This window comes from Patella vulgata, chromosome 1 (assembly GCF_932274485.2).
Source record: "Patella vulgata chromosome 1, xgPatVulg1.2, whole genome shotgun sequence".
Classification (NCBI taxonomy): domain Eukaryota; kingdom Metazoa; phylum Mollusca; class Gastropoda; family Patellidae; genus Patella; species Patella vulgata.
Genome location: NC_065879.2, coordinates 92,042,650 through 92,065,243, shown reverse-complemented (window position 1 = coordinate 92,065,243; position 22,594 = coordinate 92,042,650). Strand labels below are relative to the sequence as shown.

The 22,594-nt window shown below is 35.8% G+C and overlaps 1 protein-coding gene across 1 annotated transcript; it reads left to right on the top strand.

The window, feature by feature from the left end:
- The first annotated feature begins 16,899 nt into the window (after nt 1–16,899).
- Nucleotides 16,900–20,967, top strand: LOC130012181 (zinc finger protein 62-like). The gene is made up of 2 exons (XM_056099592.1): nt 16,900–17,056; nt 18,968–20,967. Exons 1-2 carry the CDS (start codon nt 17,054–17,056, stop codon nt 20,540–20,542), a joined length of 1,578 nt encoding a protein of 525 aa, XP_055955567.1. The 5' UTR covers nt 16,900–17,053; the 3' UTR covers nt 20,543–20,967.
- Nucleotides 20,968–22,594: the final 1,627 nt, after the last annotated feature.

The window sequence follows — 22,594 nt, the reverse complement described above, 5'->3', positions numbered from 1 at the left end:
AGGCAAGAAGTACATATTAAAGAATTAGAAATTCAAAAGGAAATTAAGATAAAAGAAATTGAATTGGCAAATCAGTCACACTCCGCACAGCAGTCATTATTAAATCATTTTGATGCAGCAAAGCATATCAGATTAGTTCCTAAATTTCAAGAAAAGGAAATAGATCAGTATTTTTTACATTTTGAAAAGATAGCTGCTAGTTTAAAATGGCCAAAAGAAAATTGGACACTATTATTACAAAGTGTATTATTAGGTAAAGCTAGAGAAATATTTTCAGCTATGTCCCTTGAACAAAGTTCTAATTATGATACAGTCAAACATACAATTCTTAATGCCTATGCTTTAGTCCCAGAGGCATATAGACACAAATTTAGAAATTCAATCAAAGGTAATGAACAAACACATGTAGAATTTTCCAGAGTAAAAGAACACTTATTTGATAGGTGGCTTGATTCTAAAGAAATTAATAGAAACTTTAGTAAACTTAGACAACTTATGTTACTAGAAGAATTTAAACATTGTATACATGTTGATATTAGAACATTTCTAGACGAACATAAAGTAAGCACACTAAGTGAAGCAGCTACAATGGCTGATGACTATTCACTCATGATTTAATTTCTACTAAAAGTAGCCAAAGGCTAGACAAATCTCCCCATGCCGCTACCTCTCATTATACCCCAAATAAAGTAATACAGAGTAGATCACCCTTTAACCCTCAAACTTATGATAAGGTCAAGTCAAATAGTGATAGCACTGTTAGGCCTAAGCCAGAAGCATATAAAGGGGTGGATCATCATAAAATACCTGTATGTTCTTATTGTCATAAAAAAGGGCATATTATTTCAGAGTGCTGGATTCTTCAAAGAAAAGAAAATAAAAATACTAGTTTAAAATCCAGTGCTTGTGTTTCATTAAAAAGCCCTGAAGCGCCAATTAAATTAAACTTCCCTGAAAAGGTTGTTGATAATGCTGCGTCTGAATTTATTATTGAGGAGTTTAAGCCTTTTGTGTCTGAAGGATTAGTGTCACTTGTAGGTGACGATGCCAATTTAAAAACCCTTAGGATATTACGTGATACAGGAGCTTCACAAAGTTTGATGTTAGAAAAAGTTTTACCCTTTTCATCAAAGTCTTCTGTAGATGCTAATGTTCTTATTCAGGGTGTTGATTTAGGCTTTGTTAGTGTACCTCTTCATGATATTAACTTAAAGTCAGATTTAGTTTCTGGGCGTGTTACTGTGGGTATTAGACCTACTCTTCCTGTAGAAGGTATAGATTTATTACTAGGGAATGACTTAGCGGGTGATAAAGTTATTGTTAACCCGATTCTATCAAATAATCCTTCTTTTGAAAAGCCTGTTCACGATAATCAGGATTCTGATTTATTTACTTACCCGGCTTGTGCAGTTACTAGGGCTATGAGTAAGATGTCTGAAAAGAAATCTCTTAATGAGGATATGTCTATTAATGAAGATTCTTATGTGTTAGAGGACACTTTTATGGCGAATATTCCTGATATTCAGTTTGATGCTTCATTTGATAAGGACCAAGTTCCTATTTTACACGACAGTACCTCTTTTCACCCTAATAATCTTGAAGGTTTAGGTCCAGACCCTTTAAGTCGTTCTAAATTAATTATTGAACAAGGAAATGACCCCGATCTTGTCAATTGTTATGGTCAGTGTTTATCTTTAGACGAGGTGGAGAATGTCCCTATTTGTTTTTATAAAAATGATAATGTTTTGATGAGGAAATGGAGACCGCCAGATGCGAATGTTAGTATGGAGTGGAAGGTTGTTCATCAGATTGTTGTGCCAAAATTATATAGTCAAGAGGTTATAAGTTTAGCCCATGATTTGCCCATGGCTGGTCATTTGGGAGTTAACAAGACCTACCAAAGGATCTTAAACCATTTTTATTGGCCGAATCTGAAAAAGGATGTTGTTGAATTTTGCAAGTCATGTCACAACTGTCAGGTTGTTGGAAAGCCTAATCAGAAAATTCCTATCGCGCCTCTGTATCCAACCCAGCATTTGAAGAACCTTTTAGTAGAGTACTTATCGATTGTGTGGGACCACTTCCTAAAACAAAAACAGGCAATGAATACCTTTTAACAATTATGTGTGCCTCCACTCGTTTTCCAGAGGCGATTCCTCTTAGAAATATTAAAACGCCAAATATAGTGAAAGCTTTAATTAAATTTTTCACATTAGTTGGTTTACCTAAATCTATACAGTCAGATCAAGGATCTAATTTTATGTCTAATTTGTTTCAGCAAGTCATGCATCAGTTAGATATTAATCAATTTAAATCTAGTGCATATCACCCTCAATCGCAGGAGGCGCTTGAACGTTTCCACCAAACTTTAAAAAAAATATGATTCGGTCATATTGTTTAGAGCACAAAAGAGATTGGGACGAAGGCGTCCATCTTCTTTTATTTGCCGCTCGAGAAGCCGTTCAGGAGTCCCTTGGATTCAGCCCATTCGAATTAGTATTTGGCCACTCAGAGCGGGGACCGCTTACATTTCTTAAAGAGAAATGGTTAGGTGATGATACTAATATCAATATGTTAGATTATGTTGTTAGTTTTAAAGAAAGACTTAAAAGAGCATGTGAAATTGCCAAAGAAAATCTTAAAAATAGCCAGGTCAAAATGAAATACTGGTATGACAAGAAAGCCAAGAATCGTACTTTTAAATCTGGTGACAAGGTGCTTGCCTTTTTACCTATTCCTGGTAGTCCGCTACAGGCCCGATATCACGGTCCTTATGAAGTTGAATGTCATATTAACATGTTAAAGCCATATATTGAGAGAGAAACTTCAAACATTAGTAGACCTGTTGCTAATTTATCTGCTGTTCAGTCGAATGATGAACAAGAAGTTATAGAACCTATACAATGTGATATTAAATTAAAGAATTCTGTTATACTTTCAAATTTAGATACTAAACTTAATCATTTAAGTGATGTTAAAAAAGATGAGTTAAAATCTTTAATACATAAATACATACATTTATTTCCTGATGTTCCAAGTAAAACGGAGGCTATATATCATGATGTTGACGTGGATGGGGCTGTACCTGTTAAACAACACCCATACCGTTTAAATCCTCTTAAATTGGAACATTTGAGAAATGAAGTTAAGTATATGTTGGAAAATGACATTATTGAACCCAGTTACAGTGACTGGAGTTCACCATGCATATTAGTTCCAAAGCCTGATAAGTCATATCGTTTTTGTACAGACTTTAGAAAACTTAATTCTGTTTCAATAACTGATTCATTTCCTATCCCTAGAATAGATGATTGTATTGATAAAATTGGTGATGCACAATTTGTTAGTAAATTCGATCTTTTAAAGGGATATTGGCAGGTTCCATTAACGGAAAGGGCTAAAAGGGTATCAGCTTTTGTAACACCAGATGGTCTTTTTCAGTATAAAGTAATGCCGTTTGGTATGAAAAACGCACCATCTACCTTTCAAAGATTAGTTAACGGAATTATTGCCGATTTACAAAATTGTGAGAGGTATATTGACGACATTATTACTTATAGTGATACATGGGAACAGCACAAGTATCAGTTAGATGCTTTATTTAAGAAATTATCTGATGCTAAATTAACTGTAAATCTCATGAAAAGTGAATTTTGTCATGCTACTGTAGAATATTTAGGCCATATTGTAGGTCAAGGACAAGTAAAACCTATTAAAGCAAAAGTTGAAGCTATTGTAAATTTTACTCAGCCGAATAATAAGAAAGAAATGATGAGATTTTTAGGTATGGCTGGTTATTATCGGAAGTTTTGTCCAAATTTTTCAGTTATTGCTAATCCCATGAAAGATTTATTAAAAAAAGATGCTAAATTTATTTGGTCTGATCAATGTGCGAAAGCGTTTGATAAACTTAAAGCCATACTAATTACCTCTCCAATTCTTATCACACCAGATTTTACTAAACAGTTTAAACTTTCGGTAGATGCAAGTGATATATGTGCAGGTTCAGTTTTGTCTCAGAATGATGTAAATGACATTGAACATCCTATATGTTATTTTTCAAAGAAATTTAATAGATATCAAAAGAATTACTCTACCATTGAAAAAGAATGCTTGGCATTAATACTGTCTCTGCAACACTTTGATTTCTATTTGGGAACAACTTTATATCCTGTAATTGTATGTACAGATCACAACCCACTTACTTTTATTCATAAAATGAAAAATAAGAACCAGAGGTTGCTCAGATGGAGTTTAATGTTACAAGAATACAACATTGTTATTAAACATATAAAAGGTAGAGATAATGTTATACCTGATACCTTATCTAGAGTAAATTAAGTGTTACATTTAAAGTTTACATTACATTTAAACTTTTTTAAAGGGGGGAGGTGTCATGTATTACATGATATTGTTATGTGTGTATAATTGTCTCTATGATTATAATGAATAATCAGTTCATTGTTGTTACTAAAGTTGTGGTGTGATTCGTCTGCTAGCATTGTTGCAGAATTTAGAGACTTTTTAATCAAGACGAGCGCGTGCTGGTGACCACGTGATGCTGGGGTTGCGGCAGAGGCATGGCAATCAGCGGCATGGTGGAGATTTGTTGTGAAGTTTCGTGTGTAAATTCTTTCATTGCATAGTTACATATAAGTTATTGCATTATTTTATACCGTGTCAATGTTCGGTAATATGTCTAAATCATCGTTGATAACTCGTATCAAGTTCGTTTCATGATTATAGTAAGTAATTCGCGATAGAATAGAAGATTCCAGCATCAACGCAGATTCCAGAATAGTTCGACCCACGTGACATCGGAATGTGTGTTGACGAAACATGTGTGTTATGAACTGATTCTTTAATATATAATTAATAATACTGTCTAATATTTAATGTCCATTACAAGTCCGTTACGTATGTTTTTGTATGATTCTCTCGTATTACCATGTTTGTGATTGTTGTTTACCGTTCACTGTAATAAATCATGTTATTAATTGTACATTGACGTTTTCTATAATTTCTGTATTTCATGAATAGGTTATTTCTGGCCTTGTTTTAAGTGACGTAACACAATAAGGAGCCATGCAGCTTATGGTGTTTCATGTTTCAATTTTTTCGAGTAGTCCATGCTGGCTATGTATCATAGGTTACCAGTAAGTAACAATAGGAAGTCATGTAGCTTAGGGTGTTTCACGTTTCAACTTTGTCGAGTAGTCCATGCTGGCTATGTATCCTGCGTTGCCAGTAAGACCATATATGATCTTTTAGACTTGCCCTACCAAAATTGGGAGAGTGCCGTCATTTTGAATTTTCCCACCAAAATTGTAATTTTGTAAAGTTTCAGAACGATATAAAAAATACACACCACTGACAATAATAAATCAAACTTCATAGTTACTGAATTAGACCATGGTTACCACAAACTAGACCATAGTTACCACATATTAGACCATAGTTACCGAATTAGACCATAGTTACCACGTAGTTTACTTCTTTGTATTCAGTTTTGTTTTTGTTTTTTGTGATGGATGGAACATGTGCCCTATATGTATTGAATACTGAAACGTTTCTTTATTGATTTTAGAGCATTTAGGTTTAGACTACTTTTTTATACATTTCACCGATGTGGTTACGTGTATAGTTGAATTTTACTACATATGCTTACATTCGTATTTCGTGTAGCATATAGCAGATCATGACTCATGCTGGCATTGCACAATGGTTTCTTTGGGTTGTATTCCTGATTGTTTTCAAATTTGAGTGAAGTCTGTGTCACTACAGACCCGGGACTGTACAGCATAGTGGATGCTTACGGCTAGCCCCCGGATCCATTCACTTTTTTTGAATTGTCTGTCTGTTTTCCTGAGTATGATGTCTTGTCCGTGTATTTGTTTTTGTGTAAATTTTGTGTGGTGCAGTCCCCCTGCACTTACTATTAGGGTATAAGGACTAAGTATGAAAGGTTTTCAAGACCGTCAATTAATGGAAGTATCCGAGTTAGAGACTTAGCTACTTTAAACATACATTATACAAGAGCTAAATCTGCCTATTGCATCTTTTCTTTAGGCCTGAAATGTTATCTAAATTATTAATTAGACATTTATTAACTATCCATAATCAACTCTCGATGTCAACGCTAGCCTACGATATTTACTGGATTAGGATTAGTTTTGTTGCTCAACTTTCATTCATGATTTATTCATGAAATGGATAATCAAGACTATGTTTTTTATCGTACCAACTTTAGTTATGGACATAACGGCCAAAAGCAAAAACGGCCAAAAATTTCTAGTCATAATGGCCAAAAAATTGGTCGTAACGGCCAATAAATTGGTCATAACGGCCGAAACATTGGTCATAACGGTCAAAATATTTTATTGGTAATGATTTAATGATTCAAAAAACATAAGAACAAAAACAATTTTAATATATTTTATTTTTGAATGGCCATAAATTATTTTAAAACAAAAATAAACATGGAGGCATATGTACATGATCTTATATCTATTCAACCAAATATTTTAATTCAAAAGCGAAATAAATATCAGCATAGCAATATCTTAAAATACAATGTATTTGTATCAGGACATCAATATCTTGTCAATCCAGGATTATCTATTAAATAGGTCCATGGTGTCGGGAACATATCCTTATCATCATGCTGGCACTCAAATCTCCATTCCCATATTCTCTCCAAGCATGGTAAATCTCTTCTTGGGCGTTCGTGCATGTTCGGATGAAATAATTCCTCATTTTCCATTCGAACAATAAGGCAGCTTGAAGGGGCAACATGTTGGCTTCTCCAAAAAGAAAGTTAATTAGCTTATACATCCCCAACTGCTGCTCACCAGCCTTGTGGTTGATGCGTCGATGCCACCCTGAAATAAAATTTAACAAATAATTAAATAAGTGTAGAATAAAACGGTATCTTACATTATAGGCGACCATGCATTTAAAGCGGAAATTGCAAATTTTTAAGTTATATTTTTAAAATTTACTAAAATAAAGCCTGAAAATAGATGGTATCCATAAACAGTCCTACCTTGTTAAAGAATAATCCTATTAATCCTATAATTCACTATTGCCAGCTGAGAAATTGGCAAAAATATCAAAACAAGGGAGGTAATTGTGTTATTATTTTCTGTGTAAATGAGTTTTAATAGACATGGCAAGGTTTGGGGGCGTTTGGAAAAGTGGACAATGAAATATTTATGAAACATTTTCTTTTTATTTCGCTGGAACAATAATAGTTTATACTATCATCTTGTAAGATGTGGGGAAAATATATTCTACAAAAGTTCCACAAGATATTGAACTCACAAAAAAAATCATTTTTTTCCCCAAAAATTTCCTCTCAGACCTTCCTATATTCCTGTGTGGTACCACATTCCACAAGATTTTCGACTTGAATAATTTTGATAGAGTCTTTTGGGTCTGTGGTGTTTTTCACCAAAGAGTTCCACAAGATATTGGAGTTGGACTTAGAAAAAATATCCTTTTTTTCAAAAATTTCTTCTCATACCTCCCTATGTGCCTGTGTGGTACCACATTCCACAAAATTTTCGACTTAGAATAATTTTGATAGAGTGTTTTTGGTCTGTGGAGTTTTTCACCACAAGAGTTCCACAAGATATTGGACTTAAAAAATCAATATCTTGTGGAACTCTTGTGGTGAAAAACACCACAGACCCAAAACACTCTATGAATATTATTTTAAGTCGAAAGTCTTGGGGAATGTATTTATTTTCAGAAACCCAGTATCTTGTGGAACTCTTGTGGTGAAAAGTTCCACACAAATGCCCCCAAACCTTGCCATAGATGAGAATGACACCTATGATCGTATAATTGTGAGTTGACAACCTATTGAGCAAAAGACATAGAAATAATTACGTTTTGACTTTCTTAGAAAATTTGCAATTTCCGCTTTAAGCTAGATAAAACTTAATTTTTGAATAGTCTGTACATTTTACATAACTTCTATGTTATTGTTTGTCCTTATTGTCTGGTTAAACACACTCTAAGATGACATTTTAAAAAGGCTATGGTCAATCCACTGACGTTCCATGTAGTCCATTAACTCAATTAATTTATCATTTGTGGTTTTACCATGAAGTTGATAAAATATGTCACGTATGTGTGACTTTGGCAAAAAGGGTAAACTCATTAGTTTTTTTTATGAAGCTACGGGTGCCACCATGAACTTTATATTTATTCTGAAAAACATAAAATTAAAATGATCAAATACATATGCATGCACTGTATATCATTCTGAAAAACATAACATTATGGAAAATGCACCGTATACAGTCATTTAGAAAATGTTGTAGCACCATGGGCTTTTTTGTCAGACGTGGAGAGCGGGAATGCCAGACCGGTCGCCACTTCCTACGTACGACCCATGCATCTTTACTTCTAGCTGTCTTTACTTCTGCTTCACGTTGTGTTTTCTTCTTACTGGTTTCTCAAGATGTTTGTCTTCTCAGTTATAACAATGCAACGGTTCGTTTTTACATTTTATATAGCATAGCCGAATACGAAATGAAATGAAATGAAATGTTGTTTAATGGCACGTCAGCTCCAACCGGGCTATATTGCGCCAAACATATGGTGAATTTAACGAGACAAATTAAAACAATATCACAGGAATGTATTCATATATGTAAATAAAAACAAATATCACAGAAAATATACTTAAAAATAAATATATCAATTCCTTTACATATATAAATATTTAAAAAACAATATATGATAAATATATACAATTAAAATTTTGAATAAAAGTTTGTCTCTTTTAAAAATGCTAGCAATTCATCATAAAGCTCCGGTTGAGCAAATAGCTGACGTACTGACTGGCAACGGTAATATTTAGATCTAATATGTTTGAGATGATTGCACTCAATCAAGATGTGTTTCACTGTCAAAGGAACATGACAGTGAACACATTGTGGTTGAGGCTCTCGCTTTAAGATGAAAATGTGTGTTAAAAAAGTATGACCAATGCGAGAGCGACACAAAACCACTTCATCTCTCCTGCTGGTTCTATAGGAGCTTGGCCAGTCTCCTAAGAGAGGCTTAATGTGATGAAGTTTGTTTGTGTCTGCAAGATCCCTAGACCGTTGCCAGCGGTCATATACAAATAATTTAATGGACGATTTAAAATCGGTGAAAGGTAAAAGAAATTGTGATATGGAAAGATCTAAAGCAGACTTGGCAGCTAAGTCTGCTTGATCATTCCCTTTAATATCAACATGACTGGGGAGCCAGCAAAGGACAGTGTCCTTGCCGTTAAACTCGTGTGATAGTAGCAGACGATAAATGTCTGCTACTAAAGGGTGTACAAGCTGCTTATTGTTTATTGCCTGTAAAGAGGACAAAGAATCAGTAAATATAATGTGTTTTAAGGATGAAGAGGATTTGATATACTCCAAAGCCTGAAAGATGGCCTGGAGTTCAGCAGTAAATATGGAAGCAGCAGGAGGAAGACGAACAGAAATGGTCTCAGATGGCGTGACAGTAGCCGATGCTACCCGATCGCCATCTTTGGAACCATCTGTATAAATTGGAGCATAATCACCATATTTAGACCTTTTCTCTCTGAAGAGAGATTGAAACACTGTGGAACTAGTATCTTTCTTTTTGTTTTTTGTAAGATCGAGATCGATCTTGGGGGGAGATATAGACCATGGTGGTGTCTCGAAGAAAGGGGTATTCGCAATACTGTCTTGACTGATACCAGCCTGAGACAAAAGGGGTTGAATGCGAATACCGAAGGATGGAATAACATTGGTTTTCAGTAAATATAGATGTTCATAATAGGGTCTAAATATGGTGTTAAATGAAATATGATGAGGCAGAGATGCAATTTTTGTAGCATACTGCAGTGCAAGTTTATCACGTCTGTCGTGCAATGAGGGCTCGTGCGCCTCGACGTATAAACTCTGCACTGGAGATGTTCGGAATGCTCCTAGACTGATTCTAAGTCCTTGGTTGTGAATGGTGTCAAGCTCCTTGAGATAAGACTCGCGGGCTGACCCATACACAATACACCCATAATCGAGTTTAGATCTTATTAATGCTCGATATAATCTGAGCAGGACCTTACGGTCTGCTCCCCAGTCAGTGTTTGATAAGACTCTCAATATGTTGAGGGCTTTCAGACATTTCTTTTTGAGGGTTTTGATGTGGGGGATAAATGATAATTTCTTATCAAATATCAAACCCAAGAATTTTGTTTCATCTACAACTGGAATGGGGTTTCCATCCAGTGTAAGTTCCGGATCAGGATGTAAACCTCTTCGCTGACAAAAGTGCATACAAACAGTCTTGGATTTCGAAAATCGAAATCCATTGTCAGTTGCCCATCGTTGAATAGAATTCAAACAAAGCTGCAACTGACGTTCGATTGTCTGCATACTTGTCGATCCGTAACACATCTGAAAGTCGTCAACATAAAGAGAGCCGTCGACCCCGCGTTTAAGGCACGATGGTATGGTATTTATCTTAATGGAAAAAAGAGTGGGAGATAATATACTTCCCTGAGGGACTCCCATTTCCTGGGGAAATGGGTCAGAGAATATTGATCCCAAGCGTACCTTAAACGACCTATCTTCTAAGAAATGTTTAATGAAGATAGGTAAGCGACCCCGCAGACCGAGGTTATGCAGGTCGCGCATGATACCATATTTCCATGTGGTATCATAAGCTTTCTCCAGATCAAAAAATATAGCAACTAAATGTTGTTTCTGGATGAAAGCATCCCTGACAAACGTTTCAAATCGAACAAGATGATCAAGAGTGCTCCTTTGGGACCGAAATCCACATTGGAGGTCTGTAATGAGGTTGTTGGACTCAAGGTACCAAACAAGCCTTCGATTGATCAATCTCTCCATGGTTTTGCAAATGCAGCTAGTCAAAGCGATCGGACGATAATTGGTAGGATTCGTAGGATCTTTCCCCGGTTTAGGGATGGGAATTATTATGGCTTCACGCCATGAAGGGGGAAAATTCCCATCAACCCAAATCCGGTTATAAAGATCTAATAATATTAAAAGTGTAGAAAAAGGTAAATGTTTTAATATCTGGTAATGAATTTCATCTGGACCAGTTGCAGTATCCTTAGCCCTTTTAAGAGAATCACGGACTTCAGCAATAGAAAACTTTTCATTATAACATTCATCATTACGGGACTTGAAATTAAGTCGCCTTTTCTCCTGTTGATGTTTAATGCCCCGAAAGGCATCCGAGGAGAAATTGGATGATGAATTGAATGAAATTGTACTGGCCAGAGAATTAGCAATATCAGGAAATGTTGTTAAGGTGGTATTGTCAACATTTAGATGGTTAACTGATAATGCACTACTTTTACCTTTAATTCTACGAATCCTATCCCATACCGATTTAGAAGTGGTGCGGGAATTGATCCTTGAGACATATCCTTGCCATGAAGATTTCTTTGCTTGGCGTATGGTTCTACGAGCCTTCGCCCGGACCATTTGGTATGCTGCAATATTCTCCATGGAAGGGTGATTCTCAAGGCGTCTTAAGATGCGATCACGCTCTCTAAGAGCGGATTTGCAATCGTTATTATACCATGGTTTATTGAAACGTTTGGGCTCAGTCGTGGTCTTCGGAATCGCCTGCTCAGCTACATCCTGAAGAATTGAAGTGAATAAGGCCATGGGCTCATCTGCATCTTCTAACTCTTTTGCATCAAAAGAGAAGAGACACAAAGATTCAAAAAGAGCCCAATCAGCCTTATGTAACTTCCACCTCTGCGGTCTTTCAACCGGAGAGGGACCATTATTATCTATCAAGATGGGAAAATGGTCACTACCACACAGATCTTCATTCACTCTCCATGTAAAATCCTGAAACAGGACCGGAGAGCAAATGGTTAGATCAAGAGAAGAAAAAGAAGCTGTGGCAGGATGTAGATAAGTAGGCGAGTCATCATTTAATAAACACAAATTATTAATGTTAATGAAGTCCGCTATTTGTTTACCTCTGTTATTATCATCTGGACTACCCCAGAGTGAATGATGACCATTGAAATCTCCCGTAATTATAAACGGGAGAGGAAGTTGTGCAACAAGGTCATCAAGATCTCTGGGGTTCAGATGTAAACTAGGTGGTAAATATACAGAGCAGAGTGTGATAGGAATATGTAAAGTCACCCTCACTGCAACTGCCTGTAAAGGCGAATTGAGGGTGACTTTGCTCTGCGGAATATTTCCATTAAGGAAAATGGAAACACCACCGTGTGCTCTACCATCATTATTAGCAAAATAATGATAGGCAACAAAATGTCTGAGTGTTAAGACATCTGAATTCTTTAAAAAAGTTTCTTGTAAACAAATAGCTAAGGGATTAAATTTTTGAATTAAGATTTGAACTTCATTAAAATTTGGTTTCAGACCACGACAATTCCATTGAATAATGGAATTAGCCATTTTCAGGGAGGTTTAACAGGACTTCTGTGATGTTGTTTGGGGTCATGTATTTCTACAACAACATCCATTAGATTGTCCTGTATCCCGAACCTGTTATAGGTTCCGACAGGATCTTCGTCACCCTTCCTACTACGGAAGGTAGCCAATTTAGAATTTTTAGGAACGCCTTTACCAGAACGTTCCTTAGTAATATCTATTTTGGGTGGATTTCCACCAATTGGTTGAGGAGTGGGAGGCACAATCTCCTCAATCTCAGACTCCCCAGACTTATTAGCAGTCTGGGTGTTGAGAGAAATATTTACGGGCTTTGGAGGAATGGTAGGTTTCGGTGGTGACGAGGATTCCGTCGCAGCTGGAAATACAGCAGGTGTTTGACAAGCAATGGAAGTGGTCTTGGGCTTGACTGCATTTGCAAAAGACATTGCAAATGTTGGGGTTGCAGCCTCTACCAGCTTCCTTGCTTCAGGATATGGTATGTTTTTTTCTGTTTTCACCTGCTGCACTTGTTTTTCTTTCTTCCATATTGGGCACTCTCTAGAATAAGCAAAATGAGGCCCTTTGCAGTTAATGCAATGGTGGTCGAGTTGACAAGATGTACTTTCGTGACCATCTTGTCCACATCTAGCACACATCGCTTTCCCCTTACACACGTTTTTACTGTGTCCAAAGCGTTGACAATGAAAACAACGCAATGGATTGGGAATGTACGGGGTAACTGGTATGGCAAGAAAACCAGCTTTGATCATCCTAGGAAGATCTGGTTTATCAAAGGTCAGGATATAGGTGTTGGTTTGGATAATATTACCATTACGTCTGATGGAAATACGTTTGACGTATGTAACACCTTGTGAGGCGAGATTTTCAAGCATCTCTTCCTCACAGCTGCCTTCTAAATCCTGAGACCGAATAACACCTCTTGATGAATTTAGAGAGTTATGCGGTGCAACTTTGATAGGAATGTTGGCTAAAGTCTTTGATTTTAATAATGAAGTAGCATGTGATTCTTTAGCACATTCCACTAACAAAGTACCATTTCTCATTTTCTTGACGCTTTTGGGCTCACCAGCCAAGCCAGCAAGACCTTTAGCAATCAAAAAAGGAGATGTTTTACTAAGATTGATATCGTTAGTACTTTGTATGACCAGAAATCTAGGCCAGGTTCGGGAAGTTTTTATTGGTAATGGTTCTAAATCCTCGGTCGACATACGTTTGGTAGTACGAGTCTTCTTGGTTTGAGAAGCCATTTGAGTAATTTAAAAGATTCATCCCTGCCTGCTCTCCAACCACCAAAGGGTTACAATATCAATGCAGGCTACTGCGCGGATATCCAGCGCATGCGCCCTACGAGGACAGACAGGGATATACCTAGACAAAGTAAAGATTAAATATTTTTACTCTACCTAGTTGACCCAAGCCGCTGCTTTAGAGTAGGCGCGTAGGACACAAAGGTAGATCTGCAACAAATACATTACAGAATAGTGGAAAAGATGCGCCTACTCGTCAGCTAAACACGACCAAAGCCGATTGATCAGAGTGGGCCACTCTGACCTCCCGTCTAGGTGAATTGTGGGCCGAAGCAATGTGTTGCAGAGAAAGGGCTCGCAAGCCAAATCCCCACTCAATTACCAGGATTCCACTCTCCACCGACACGGGTCGCAACGCACGGCAAACACGTTGCCCCATTACAGGGATCCTTTTAGTCGCCTTTTACGACACGCAGGACATACGAAGGGTATATTCTTATCACCCCCTACACCCCAGGGGGGGATAGCCGAATACAGGTATACAAGCATAGCACAGATTACAATACTAGCTATAACCATTTTTCCACCCTGGCCAGCCTCGCGGCTGTCTAGGAACTCAGATGGAACCTCTCTGGAATCTAATGGAAGCCTAACTTAAAACTTTACTATGATTTCTTTTATAAGACTCCTGCATATCACGCAAAGAAAGCCTGTTCATGGCCCTGAACCCGTGCAATTAACAATATGATTGGTTACCTTAAGCCAAATGATGCAATTAGAATAATTCGACTCACGTGTTATCTGGTGGTATATTATTGACACATGTTTTGGCTAAATAGCTCTTTTTATGTGTGAACTGTCAATTACAGACTAAGTTGATTTAGTACACACTATATATAATATATATGTGAATATGTGTGAAACTATTAATTTGCCAAATATATTAATTAATGAAATATAAAGTCATCTTTTTTCTCTATTCTTTGTCTATAAATTTAAAAACAATGTCGCAACGACTATATTGTTACAATGTAGGCTAAGTAAATTTACCTGTAACCCTAACACTAGACAGTGTCTCCATATGGCTTGCGTAAAATGGAAAAGGCAACCACGAACATGCACCTGTGGAAAGACTTTACCAGCCTCAAAGTCCATAATAGCAGTCTTTAATTGCGGGGGATTTGATAGCAAATCTTCAATTTTCTTTGAAATAGCAATATAGTCAATTGTTCTGCGTCGTGACATCAAGACGAAAAATAGAGAAACCAATTTTACTTGTCTGCCAGAACGTACAAAACCATGTATTGGCATTAATTGGTAAAATGGTTTCTTAACCATTTTGAAAGTTCCGTCAATGAACCATTGTCTGGATATGGACAGTTGTTGTAGTTGCCTCTCCATTGCCAACAAAATGTGTCTTTCTCCTTTCACTGTTAAGTCTGCTTGAAAAAAGCCCTCTGGTATAGTTGATTCTACAATCTGTAAATGAATAAAATATAACATTAAACTTTAACATAACAGTAGTAGTAATAACACTATGGCTCTAGCTGACATAAAAATATTGCCTAATGCAGAATCTTTGACCTAGAGAATATTAAACACCATATTTAACCAACATACATTGGAACTTTCGTCGTCAAGAAACAAGTACATTATCATATTCTCGAAATATCAAAAGCAAATAACATAAACATATATGAAGCAAATTTATATAAGCTTTTAGCTTGTTTTTGTATCATATCTTTATAATTGTAATGTATTATATGATATTTTATGAATAAAATATTGTTTAAATCAAATCAACCAACATACATGTAACTGGACATCTCAAGTAAACATCTAGTATTCACCTAAGTAAAACTCTAGGCTAATTTATTGAATGAGTGTTGGAAATACCTACTTCTCTACGGACTTTAACTTCTTGTAGCTTTCCAGGTTGCGTGGGATGATTGTGCGCATTCTTTCCATATTCAAACGTTCTGTTCTCCAGATTTTCCTTAACTGATGCATTACACTTTCTCTTATCCGTTCTTTTGCTACAACTCCAGTATACATTACCCGAATTAGAACCCTGAAAGACATTAATACATTTTCAACTAATCACCATGATAAGCAGGGTGACAAATATTTGTTGAGACTACTTCTTACATCTCGTCTGGGTAGACATCAAGAACATACACATGAGAAACCAGGAATTGATTACGATAAAAAGGAAATCATGGTACCATGGATTGATCGCTTATTTACCTTTATCACATATGTGTATCCATTGCCATCAACCAATTACATATAAAAAAAAGCTTTAAACAATGGTGTCTTTTAAAAGTTGAAAAAATTATAAAGGATGTTTTGATAATCATTGAGACAAGAATGTCTCATCATTGTAAGAAAAGGCTTGAATTATACCAGATGGTTAATTTGGGATAATGTTGTGACAATCACATAAGACAAAAGAACTTTAAAACTTTATAAATTGCAAGATTGAAAAAGTTATAAAGGATGTTTTGACAAACATTAACAAAATTTTAATTATTTTTTTTAAATCTAAAACTCTGTAAACTTGGCTATGAAGGGCAGGTAGGAGAAAATTTGGCCGTTATGACCAAATAATGTTTGGCCGTTATGGCCGTTATGACCAAGTTTTGGGCGTTATGACCAACTTTGGCCGTTATGACCAAATATGTTTTGGCCGTTTTTGCTTTTAGGAGTAATGTCCGTAACCCAATGATCCCCTTTAGTAATGATGATTGAGGCTACACCGAAAATTCAATCGCTAAAATCGGGTTGGATCATTATGACTGAAATTTTCAGCAAATTCCCTTTACATTATCTAGTTTTTAACAATTATACTGAGGCCTGCCAGCTCTTTATATAATCTCCCATAAGGATGATCCTTAGTGTATAAGGAATAAGTATGCAAAGTTTCAAGATATTCCGTTAAGAAATGGGGCTTGTAGATGACAAACAGAAAAATACAAAAAATAATTGCGGCTCTGTCCCCGGGGGTCGGTCATGCACCAAAAACAATTGGGATCATGTTTAGGGTATAAGGAATAAGTATGCAAATATAAATATGTGCACGTAATAGTCCTATGCTGTCAAGTGTCTAACATTACGAGTTATTCGTGTTGGATAGATCCACAGCTTACTTCATTATACAACTATCCCAAAGTTGTTCCGGAAATGAACATGGTATAGTAAAGAAAGGCAGTTCGGTTTTCTTTGTGCGATCTCACTTCATACGATATAAACCGTCTCTTTACCACACGACTAGTCTTATATTGATACGTTATATCAACTTGTATGATCTATAGAGGTCAGATGTAAACATCAACAATTAATGATGGTGACATCGTAATGGTGAGTTGAATTATTGGACCCAAACTTATTAACCTTAAATATTCGCCTGTCTACTACTATCACTGGGAGGGATGACATAGGGCGAATGAATTAAGTTTCAAAATTAACTTTTTAACCTTTTGCGAATCGGAGTGGATATTTTACCGTATATCGTTTCTGATTGGCCGGAATATAGTGACGTCATCAAGTGTCAGTTCCTGGATTATTTGACAGTACATGAGATGAATTTAACCGTATACGGCTATCTTAAAAATCAGTATTAATCCCAAAATTTGAAAATAAATTAAGAACACACTATTGTAATTAATTTAATTTAATTTCCCATTTTGATGGATTAGAAAAATGGGTTAGGGTTCAAATTTATCTCCTATTTTCAGAACATCTGTACTTTCCGCCATTTTGAATAAGGTATGACATCATCATACAAATTAGCCAATCAGAAACTATGTACAGTAAAATAGCGGAAGTAGATACTTTGCCGTAAATACGGTTAAATATCCACTTCCTTTGCGAATTAAATTCTAAAACAATTTTTAAATTCTGGATCTGAATAGATACGTTGAGGACCTTTCGGTATAATCAATGGGAGAGAGAGTGTGGTCACACTAATTCCACTGATTGAGGGCTGTGCAAAAACAGCCTATTGTCTTAGCATGCACAACACTATCGTCCAGGTGGTTCCAATCTATTAACATTTTGGGGAAGAACGAGTTTTTATACAGTTTATTTTTACAGTCTAATGTTTTGAAACACTTCGAGTTATTTGTAGTTTGTGATTCTAGTATATTATCACTGTGAAAGTCTGAAAACTTTTTAACCGCAACTCTGCATTTGTTTGCGCGAATTTGGGGTAAGTAGTCATGAAATGGTAGTTCTGACACCAGCACCTGAACCACCTTGTAGAAAAGTATTAAGCGGTTTGTTTTTCTTCTATTCTGTAAGTTTCCGGCGTGGTTTCCCCTTGTGAGTGATACATGACGGAGGGCCTGACAGGACAGCTGTCTAGTCGTTCGGATGGGACGGAAAACTGACGTCCCATGTACACATTGGCGTGCACATAAAAGATCCCTTGGCAGTTGGAATTCGATATAAGAGTAGGCTGTAGTACCGCTGTCCGAGCAAAATTTCCCTCATAGCACACTGTATGGCGGATGCCCGTCTTCATTAACCCAGGTTAGGAGCAGAGCAGTAGGATGTTAAACCACATTTCATTTCATTTCTATTCTGTAAGGATGGTAGATCCAGGTTTTTTAGCATCTGTGTGATGCATCCCAGGTCTTTGCTTGTGTAGTCTCCTGATATGAAATGTGCTGCTTGTCCCTCTGCAGGTGGGTATCCCATACTGTTTAGCTGTACTCCACGGTTGAGCATACAAGGGCCAGATAGGCTGTTTTGTGGCATGATTCCGGGCAATGTTGAAGATTGCGGCGGAGAAAACCAAATTATTGAGGAAAAAGTTAAATGTTGGAAGTAGCCTATATCTGGATAAACAAATCTGGATAGTACACAAAGGCGTAAAAATTACAAGAAACTAATGATGTAATAACTTTTATATATTACAGGAGACTAATGATGTTATAACTTTTATATATTACAAGAAACTAATGATGTTATAACTTTTATATATTACAGGAGACTAATGATGATATAGCTTTTATATATTACAGGAGACTAATGATGTAATAACTTTTATATATTACAGGAAACTAATGATATTATAACTTTATATATTACAGGAAACTAATGATGTTATAACTTTTATATATTACAGGAGACTAATGATGTTATAACTTTTATATATTACAGGAAACTAATGATGTTGTAACTTTTATATATTACAGGAGACTAATGATGTTAAAACTTTTATATATTACAGGAGACTAATGATGTTAAAACTTTTATATATTACAGGAGACTAATGATGTTATAACTTTTCATCAGTGTACAATATGTGATGAAATTTTTCAAAGTTTTTGTAGTTTAGAAAACCACTACAAAGTGCATGTTAAAGAAGAGAAATCTGATGATCTAGATGAATATGGTCATGTTAAAGAAGACACAACTGATGCCGTAGATGAATATTGTCATGTTAAAGAAGAGAAAACTGTGGACGTAGATGAATATCGTCATGTTAAAGAAGACACAACTGATGACGTAGATGAATATTGTCATGTTAAAGAAGAGAAAACTGTGGACGTAGATGAATATCGTCATGTTAAAGATGAGAAAACTGATGATGTAGATGAATATTGTCATGTTAAAGAAGAGAAAACTGATGATGTAGATGAATATAGTCATGTTAAAGAAGACACAACTGATGACGTAGATGAATATTGTCATGTTAAAGAAGAGATAACATTTGATGTAGATGAATATTGTCATGTTAAAGAAGAGAAAACTGATGATGTAGATGGATATTGTCATGTTAAAGAAGAGGAAACTGATGATGTAGATGAATATTGTCATGTTAAAGAAGAAAGAGCTGATGATGTAGATGAATATAGTCATGTTAAAGAAGACACAACTGATGACATAGATGAATATTGTCATGTTAAAGAAGAGATAACAGATGATGTAGATGAATATTGTCATGTTAAAGAAGAGAAAACTGATGACGTAGATGAATATTGTCATGTTCAAGAAGAGAAAGCTGATGATATTGAAACTGTTTATCAGTGTAATTTGTGTGATGAGGAATTTAAATTAGAAACTGATTTAGAAAAACACTGTGAAAAACATGTTAAAGAAGAGGAATCTGTTTTACAACATGGTGAACATTGTGAGGAAAGTTTTAACCAGGATAATGAAAAAGAAATACACAATTCACAAGAGTTTAAGAAGTGTGATGTTTGTAGCAAATCATTTACTAACAAATATTACCTTCAAATTCATTTGAGAATTCATACAGGTGCAAAACCTTATAAATGTGATGTTTGTGGTAAATCATTTTCACAGAGTAGTAGTCTACAGAGACATATAAAAATTCATACTGGTGAAAAACCCTTTACATGCAATGTTTGTCATAAATCATTTACCAACAGTAGTACTCTACAGAGACATATCAGAATTCATACTGGTGAAAAACCTTATAAATGCGATGTTTGTAGTAAATCATTCACATACAGTAGTAAACTACAAAGACATATAAAAATTCATACTAGAGAAAAACCCTTTATGTGTGATGTTTGTCGTAAATCATTTACTACCCGTAGCGATCTACACAGACATATCAGAATTCACACTGGACAAAGGCCATTTACATGTGATGTTTGTAGTAAATCATTTAATAGCAGTAGTGATCTACAGCGACATATCAGAATTCACACTGGACAAAGGCCATTTACATGTGATGTTTGTAGTAAATCATTTACTAACAGTTGCAATCTTAAGAAACATATCAGAATTCATACTGGTGAAAAACCTTTAAAATCTGATGTTTGTCGTAAATCTTTCACTGATAGTACACATGTCAGTGCACCCAAGTGAAAAATTTACGGTGTAGTTAGAACGGTTGTCTTTAGTCACACCAGAAATCACACTGTAAATAGTAGAATAAAACTTTTATAAATTCTCAAGTTTTATGATTGTATGTATGTAGTTTGAATTTGGCTGTCTGTATAGTAGTCAATGTGGTACAATATTATGTGATACATGATGTAGCTATCTCTGTTTTGTAATTCAGGCAATGTAATGTTGTAATCATCAATTAGATACATTGAGCATGCTTGGTTTTTATACGCCCACATTTTTATGTTTTCATCGCCCCTGTCCGGCCGTCTATCCACAATTGTTTGTTAACACTCTACAGGTCACAATTTTTATCCGATGAAACTTGAAATATAAGTTTGTCACCCCAAGATCTCGGTTACTTTTGATATTGGCATGTATCAGACTGTTAACTTCATGGATTATGGCCCTTGATTGTACGAAAAATCATGTTTTTAGCTTGTGAACACTATAGAGGTCACAATTTTTATTCGATTTGGTTTAAACTTGAAATGTATGTTTAAAACCCACAGATCTCGGTTCCTTTTGATATTCGCGCATATCGGACCATAACTTCCTGAATTATGGCTGCTGATTGTACGAAAAATCGCATTTTTAGCTTGTGGACCCTATAGAGGTAATAATTTTTATCTGATTTAAAAAAACGTTTTATTATATCACTGTTACACCATAAGGACGGCTGAGTTTGAATTTCGTGAAAATGGGTCCAAAACTGACCGTAACTTCCTGAATTATGGCCCCTGATTGTACAAAACATCGCGTTTTTAGCTTGTGGACCCTATAGAGGTCATAATTTTTATCTGATTTAAGAAAACGTTCGAATATATCACCATTACACCCTAAGGATAGTTGAGTACGAATGTCGTAAATATCGAACCAAAACTGGCAGACAAAATGGCCGCCCCTCGTACTCAAATAGTGTAAAAAATATGGTATATCAATGTTGTGGACTCTCTAGAGGTCACTATTTTCTTTTGATTTTGATGAAACTTGAAATGTAAGTTAATAACCCAAAGATCTTGGTTCCTTTCGATATTCGGCATATCGGATAGTAACTTCCTGAATTATGGCCCTTGATTGTACGAAAAATCGCGTTTTTAGCTTGAGGTCCTTGTAGAGGTCACAATTTTTAACTGATTTAAAAAAAATGTGTGAATATATCACCATTACACACTAAGATCATGGATCCTTTTGATAATCGCGGTTGCCCGAACTTAACTTCCTGGATTATGGCCCCTGCTTGTTCGAAAAATAGCATTATTAGCTTGCGGATTCTCTAGAGGTCACAATTTTTTTTCCCGATTTTAAAAACCGTTTAAAATTTCACCATTCCACCGTAATGAAGGTTAAATTTGAATTTCGGGAATATCAAAATGAAACTGCCCAACAAAATGGCCGCTCTTTGTATGCAAATTGTGTGTAAAAGTATGCAATTTGAAGGTTGTCAACCCTCTAGAGGTCACAATTTTTGTCCGAATCTGATGACACTTAAATCATATCTTTATATCCCAAAGATCTCAGTCCCGTTTGATAATTGCGCATTTCAGACCATAACTTTCTGGATTATTGCCCCTGATTGTACAAAAAATCCCGTTTGTTTTTAGCTTGTTCTCTATCCATCTCTTGCAAAATGTGGGCGTATCCTGTCTGGCAGCCGCTGCTTATTCCTACATCTGGTTGGAACAAGGGAAGGTCAGCAGGAAAAGAGAAAACAATATTGTCATTGAGGCATTTGAAATATATTACTGTAATTTAAGGAGTATATACAAGGGCAATAATAATAATCATAATATTTTTTTCTTTTTGGAGCTTATACAGTGTGGCTTGTGTAACACCTGCTGGTAGTCAGATATGGCTTGTGTAACACCTGCTGGTAGTCAGATATGACTTGTGTAACACCTGCTGGTAGTCAGATATGACTTGTGTAACACCTGCTGGTAGTCAGATATGTAACACCTGCTGGTAGTCAGATATGACTTGTGTTATACATGTAGTAGTCAAATTTTGATAGGACAAGTGATTCAACTAATG